Source organism: Simochromis diagramma, unplaced genomic scaffold, assembly GCF_900408965.1.
Source record: "Simochromis diagramma unplaced genomic scaffold, fSimDia1.1 OVJJ01000802.1, whole genome shotgun sequence".
Taxonomy (NCBI): domain Eukaryota; kingdom Metazoa; phylum Chordata; class Actinopteri; order Cichliformes; family Cichlidae; genus Simochromis; species Simochromis diagramma.
This window is the reverse complement of record NW_024387492.1, coordinates 9,133,341-9,140,250: the sequence shown is the minus strand read 5'-3', so window position 1 is coordinate 9,140,250 and position 6,910 is coordinate 9,133,341. Positions and strand designations below refer to the sequence as shown.

Here is a 6,910-nt window from a genome sequence, read left to right as displayed (position 1 = left end):
GAACTTTAATCCTTTAAATATTGTCATTAAAATTAAATAAATTTAGCTTTTCTTATTATAACATAATGAAAATAATTTATTTAACAGGACTGTACCATGTCTGCAAACTATACTAAAACAACTTATAATTGATAACACATCATGCAGACCACGGTGTTAGAGAAACAAGAAAACAGACACAATGAATGAATACACTCATAAAGAAGTAACAATTTATTCATTACTAGCCTTCAAAGATTCATATGTTTATTAACAATGCGGTAGGTTACGGGGACGGGATAGGCTGACATGTTAGAACACACCTCCTGCTTTCTGGAGCGCTCTCTGCTGTACCACTACAAATAACCGAGTTTCCTCCTCCAGGACCCAGACCTGCACCCTTCCACTGAGCTGTAAGACAGGTAAGTTTTATATTGCATATCGAGTAAAAAGGATGCCATGTTGATGATACTTTAATATCTGTTTGTATTTTTACTTATTTAGTTTAATTTCAATTAAATAGACACTTTTTAAAAATGAGGTAACCTGCAACCTAAAAAGGGATATCATGTATATGTGAGAAAGATGTCTCCACTAGCTGTACCAAGTTCTCTTTCCTGCTATTACTTGCATGCATTTTATTATTCATAAGTGTTTTTTTTTACTTTTGTCTTTTTAACCCTACCAGAATGAATCATTGTGTTTGGAGCAAAGCCATGTATTCCTCCAGCAACATCTGCCTGGATGGCTGTGCTGCAGAGCATCTCTCCTCTTTTCAGCCTGACCTCATGCTATCAAACTCAGATTCGTCAGGCGTGTCATTGACCTTACACAGAGAAGGTGAGAACATGAAAACACTACCAGATAGTGCTCATTATAGCAGTGCAGATGCTGGTTTGATGTATTCCAGTCAACTGGATCTTACTTCATCCAGAGGCAGCACCAGTGGATCTTTATTCATGGGAAGACACCCGTCTCCCGCACCCACTTCTTATGGTCACCATGACTGGAACCTGAACAGAGGCCATCAAGCAAAGCGTGCGAGAGTAGAAAATATAATCAAAGGTATGACCAGCCCTACTCATATGTACGACACAGAAATGAAAACAAAGGAGCGTAAAGAGACTGACTGCATGCACAATGACGAAAAGAACCAAGAAGCACCTTACCTTCAGAAACGCATGGAAAGCACGGCTCAAAGCCAGGTAACAAGAAAGCAGCTGGAGAGCCAGCATCAGCACCCCAGGCAGCTCAGAACAAAGGTTACTCACCTGGATGGAGTGAGTGAAGCCCATGATTCCATCAAAACATCTGGTGATGCGTTTACAGATTTGTACAGTGAGTTTGAGAGCAGTTCGAGTCTAAAATATCAAGGATGGAAGAAGGTTAAATTGATGAACTACTTCCAATCCAAACCGGCCAGAATAAGGCTAATGGCAGATGTTCTAAAGTACGAGTTGTCCAGAGTTGTCAGCAAGAGCGTTGACTCCATTTTCAAAAGTGTGCCGCTTTTACAGACATCGCCATATGAAGTGGAAAATGTAGAGACTGATACGCCTCTTCAGCCATCGGTGAGCAGTGATGATGATAAGTTGAGACTTCCATGTTGTGGGACTCCAGAGGTGCAAACCCCAGATGTTCAAACAGAAGCTCTGTCTCTGGTTGTGCAAAAACACGAACTGGAAAGATCCAGGTTACCAGCTCACCACCGTCCAAAATCTCCAAATTTCCTCATCGTTGACTCTGCCCTGCAGGAATCTCAAGCATCAGAGAAGAATCACCGTGCTCTCAAGAGCCTACAGGACAGTTACTCAGAAGAAGGCTGGAAGTCAGTTAAAGTGAGATCAAAGGTCAATTCCAGATCTGTGAGAAGCCCACAGACTCACGCTGTGTCTGCAGATCCGGTGATTTTGGAAAGCACTGGTCTCCCTCATGTGAAGACAGAGTCTGATAGCCTGGTGAAAAGCAACCTGTACATGCTGAATGTATCCTTTCTAATTTCTTGTGTTAACCTGTGGCTTTAAGTAGCACTTAGCAGTGACAGAACACCTCCAGTATATCTGAATACTGTAGCATCTCACGCAGATGTCTTTAAAGTCTTTACTGTAAGTACTAGAAGTCTCATTTAAATACTTTCTATCAAGCAGAAACACATCAATTTAATTTGGGGTTCAGTATGTTAACAAGGACACTGAGGCATGTGGACTTGATGAGCCAGGGATTGAACCACTGGCCTTCCAATCGGTAGGTGACCCTGTTTTTAATACCTCTTTTAAACACTTTGTGACTGGTTTTGTCCTAAAAGGCACTTACAAATAAACTTTATTTACTTAGTAAATGATCTGCTGGACCTCCTGATTCCCAGCCACCCCTTTTAAAGAAAAAGACAATAAACCTACCCATTGTGGAATCAACATTTTCATCGTATATTGGCTATAAATGAATCAGTTTTGGAGAGAAAATATCTTGTTTTTGCGTTTTGTCCTTAACGCTGGTGAATTTTAGGAGGGTCTGACCACAAACCATCTGAAGAAAGCAAAGCTTATGTTTTTCTACACTCGCTACCCGAGTTCACTTGTGCTGAAGATGTGTTTCCATGATGTACAGGTGAGAGATGGCTTGCAAGTTGGATTCTTGCACGTCGTGTTATCGTCCTTCTCACAGAATAGAAAACATGTTACATGTGCTGAATTTACAGATTTATACAATTTCTTTCATTTTGCATTTGAGCAACAGCGATGCTACTTTCCATTTTGGGAGAAAAGTCTCAACCTGAAAACATACAAAGAGTCCTCTGTAACCTCTGGATTTATTATTACATCGTTTTCAGCATCATAATCCACAAACCAAAGACGACATCATATAATTCACAGTGTGTTTAAAAAAAAACAGAAGACAGTTAAATAGTTTCATGGGTGATTTTATTTGCTTCACATATTGTAGTGTGCACTGTAAAACATACAAATCAGAAAACAACAACGTTCATTGTCACATTTGACAAGCTCACTTACCTTTCTTTCCTCCTCAGTTCACGCGCTCCATCACCTCTCAGCTCATCAAGTGGTTCAGTAACTTCAGGGAGTTTTACTACATCCAGATGGAGAAGTTTGCTCGACACGCTCTCATCGAAGGAGTGGCAGACGTGAGGGGTCTGACTGTGGGGAGAGAATCAGAACTTTTCAGGGCTCTCAACAGGCACTACAACAAAGCCAGCGACTTCCAGGTGAGGAACAACTGAGGACTTGTTTTACTCTAACACACTGATTGCTTCCTAAAAGCGAGTCGTGAGGTGTCACTCAGGTATTTCTTAATTTATAGCCTCATTTTTGACCATGCATCATCTTTATTTTAGAAACACTGTACTGTGTCCACTGTATCTGCAGCTCCTCTTTTTTATGTCGCCGTATCGGTTTCAGAAAAAGTAATAAAGGAATACAGCTTACCAAGATTCATTACATTATTATGACTAATATTGTGTAGATGTTACGTAATTCTCATTCTTTCTTTTTTAACCCCTTAAAGCCTGGTGTTTCATATTTAATACATGAGATTTTTTTATTTGCTAAAAATACAAAATAAGAAGCTTTTCTAAGTATTAAATTGGAAAACAAATAAATAAAAATATTAAAAGCAAATACAAAACAAATTAAAACTCAAAAATATACGCAAATTAATATTTAAATTCAGTTTAAAAAAAATTAATAATAGATTCGTTAAATACCCCAGAATTTTGTAAAAAAAAAAATAAATAAAAATTTCTGGCATTTATTTAATCGTTCAGGCTTTGAAGGGTTGAGTAAAATGTTTATTTAACCTTTCCAAAATGTGAACTTTACCTGAAAATGGTACAAATTGTGTGAAACTGCAGCAAATACGCAATAATTAGAAACAACCAAACAAAAAAAACCCCCAAGAAGCATGTTTCAAAGTAAGAATTTTCTCTACAGTCTGATTTAACCCCCATGTGGAGAGGTCTTTTTCACCCATGTATAGTACAAATATAGTGTTTTTTCCTTTATTGAACAGTTGACTGCAGTGAAACAGGATAAGAGAGTAAGATGTTAAGCGTTATGTTTCACCCAGTTAATGTTAAGTTTGCAAAACTGTAAACAACCTAATAATTTGTAACTACTGATGAAGAGAAAGCAGAAATTGACCTATTCTGATCTTATGGTTTCTCTCAGACGGTCACGATGATTATTTTTCTAATTCATAATGTGCCCACGTTGAGCTGTTAATGCACAGAGATCATAAAAGGTCAAATGACACAAATTATTTCATAGAGTTCATATAAAGAAAGGTTTAATATGTTATATTGATGTGAGTGTTGCACTTCGATGAAGCAGCTGTGACAAGCTTTACTGAAGAAAAAAAATAAGTCAGGGCACTTAGTAATATGTTAAATAAAGATTTGCTTTGAAAATGCACATTTATTAATACAGAGTAAATGTCAGCACTGTGAACAGAGCTGATCAGTACAATGGACTAAAACGTCCTGATGATGACTGTTTGTACTGAGAAGCTTAAATCACTGGTAATTAAATAGCAGATTGTAGTCATTTATATGTGCTCAGTATGACTTAAACCATTAAAAACTGTGATGAGTTTTAATGAAGCAACATGATTTCCCACTTCTGCAAATAAAAACAACCATTATTTTTCTTTATTGTCCAACTTTTAAATTAAAACACATTTCCGTGTAGATCTTAAAGGCTGAGACAATTTCAGCATGATTTGATAGAAATCAGAATCAGCCTAATAAAATCTACACCTTCATGTGATTACCAGAGTTGTTAGGCTTAGTGGAATTGTTGAAAATGTTTAGTTATTGTTTGTTTCAATGTTACCAAACAAACATATACTAAAATACAAATACTAAAAACTAAGAACTTTCATCTATATTTTTTTATTCATTAGTTTTCCAGGAACTGAAATTGTTTTAAGCTTTAACACGAGTATTCCTCTAATTTCCAAATGAGTAACAGAGAAATTAAACCTATAAATTGTGCTTTGAGTGGGAGAAGACAAAGACAGCAAAGCAAGCATAAGAGGAGCTACAAGTATGTCAAACAGATTGGTTAAGAAAAGGAAAAAAAAGATTCTTCATTAGACATACTTGTGCTAGCTGTGCAACTGGACTGAGTAAACCTGTAAAACTAATAACTGCCATTCGAATAGGGAGTTTTTTTTATGCACAATGAAATTTTGTATAATAATTTAGCACAGTCCATATATGGTTAACACTAATTACACAGCAAGTATTGCAATTCCATCTCACATATTAGTGTCAGCTGTTAGTGACATAAAGTACATCAGCTAGAAAAAGAAAAACTGATGTTATACATACGTCCTAAACCTGTTCATTAAATCCACCAATAGAACTTATTGAGTGTTGTTGCTAATAAATACATTTCTTTAAACTCTGGACATGTTGTTCAAATACTCTTGGCGTCACAAATATATTCTCATGAGTTTGTGCAAAATAAGATTTTAATCTTTGTGCATATGTTTTAAATGTTAAAAAATACCCATACCAAACCCCACCGTTATTATAATCACTTATATTCTCGCTGTATTCATTTGAAATTTCACCAGATTTAACAATTGCATATCTTTAAATAACATAACATTGCTTATCAGGTCCATTTTGGAAAATTTGTGTATGCACTTTTATTTTGTTACATGACAGTAGTTTAAAACACTTAAAGGTTCACATTGCAAAATAAGAAAAGCTGATTACAGCACAGGTAGTTGTATACTCATTGGTTCAGTTTCCCAAACATGGATTAATCCTGATCCCAGACCATAAACCTTAGTTTGGGACAAGGCTGAATCAGTGTCAGGGAAACTTGCTAAAATAATATTTGTTCTTGATCATTTCACTTCCTTTAATTTTGTTCTCAATCTCTGTGCTAAGACCTGATTTGTTACTTACCTGAATTTGCTCGGTTAGAGTCACATCTAAAATATAGTGCCATATACAATTCACACTATCTGTCGACGACAGGCTGAACAGAATGGCAGCAAAGGACTGATATTCCCTCTCTCCCCCATTAAAGAAATTCTTGTGTGGATTCACAGGTGCCCGACAGATTCCTGGAAGTTGCTGAGATTACACTGAGAGAGTTTTACGTTGCCATTTCAATGGGCAAAGATCGTGATCCATCCTGGAAGAAGGCAATCTACAAGGTGATCTGTAAACTGGACACTGATGTACCAGCTGAATTCAAAAGTCATCACTCTGTATAAGAACCAGGAGACATCATGATCATGTGCCACAGTGACCGGTCACAATGTGGACTTACTCATTTCTTCATGAGGAAAAAAAATACTTTAATTATTATTATTAAATTAAAAACAAAGATTGGCCATCTGAAAAGTAATGTAGATTCTGCCATACTGATGGCAGTGGGGTGTATATATATCTACTGTCAATCGTTTTTGTTTCATCATTGGCTGGATAGATGCATGTATTTTGCTATATTATATAGCAACAATACATATTTTACATGATTAAAAATATTTTATTGTTGACACGACGAGTCACAGATCACACTTTGTTTTCTGTAAAAAGCACAAAATAAATTCCAAACCAGGAATTTACAAAATCTTTAATATTGATGGAACAGAACTTATTACTGTACATACAAACAAAATGACAAAAATATATAGAACACAAACCATTTCAATTCTACAATTACAATGTCAGTGAACCAGTTAAAAAAGTATTAATAAAGGATTAATACAAAAAGGAATAGTTTCTTGCTTTGTTCCATACTTACCACCTGGATCCATCCATTCATTTACCACATGGCACACTTCAACCAATGGTCCAAAGCCAATTTAATCCTTCATCAGAAGTGATTTGTCTGTTTGTAACTGTCGATCCTTGTTGTGTCCTTCAGTTACTCCAGTAACAATGTCGGTAATC

General features: G+C 36.3%; 2 protein-coding genes across 3 annotated transcripts in view; one reads left to right on the top strand and one right to left on the bottom strand.

Annotated features, from left to right (window-relative positions):
• Positions 1-58: 58 nt before the first annotated feature.
• Positions 59-6,710, top strand: LOC120725330 (prospero homeobox protein 2-like). Of its 2 annotated transcripts, XM_040018155.1 has the most exons (6): positions 59-401; positions 668-819; positions 914-1,964; positions 2,485-2,586; positions 3,008-3,202; positions 6,061-6,710. In XM_040018155.1, the coding sequence occupies exons 3-6, from the start codon at positions 939-941 to the stop codon at positions 6,226-6,228; spliced, it is 1,491 nt and encodes a 496-aa protein (XP_039874089.1). In that variant the 5' UTR covers positions 59-401; positions 668-819; positions 914-938; the 3' UTR covers positions 6,229-6,710. The 2 variants fall into 2 exon arrangements, with proteins under 2 accessions (XP_039874089.1, XP_039874088.1); XM_040018154.1 differs by having other exon boundaries at positions 668-1,964.
• The window catches only part of ylpm1 (YLP motif containing 1), a 41,346-nt gene continuing 37,319 nt past the window's right edge, over positions 2,884-6,910 (bottom strand). The window contains exon 20 of the mRNA XM_040018153.1: positions 2,884-3,134. Coding sequence (XP_039874087.1) covers positions 3,102-3,134 — 33 coding nt within the window. The 3' untranslated portion in view covers positions 2,884-3,101. The remainder of the gene's footprint in view (positions 3,135-6,910) is intronic.

What these genes read in the sequence shown, in the direction of transcription:
- LOC120725330 (XM_040018154.1), top strand. Translation starts at nt 669, where the DNA reads ATGAATCATTGTGTTTGGAGCAAAGCCATGTATTCCTCCAGCAACATC. An exon ending in GCAACCTGTACATGCTGAAT is followed by an intron (nt 1,965 to 2,484) that starts GTATCCTTTCTA and finishes GGTGAATTTTAG; the next exon opens with GAGGGTCTGACCACAAACCA. An exon ending in TGTGTTTCCATGATGTACAG is followed by an intron (nt 2,587 to 3,007) that starts GTGAGAGATGGC and finishes TTTCCTCCTCAG; the next exon opens with TTCACGCGCTCCATCACCTC.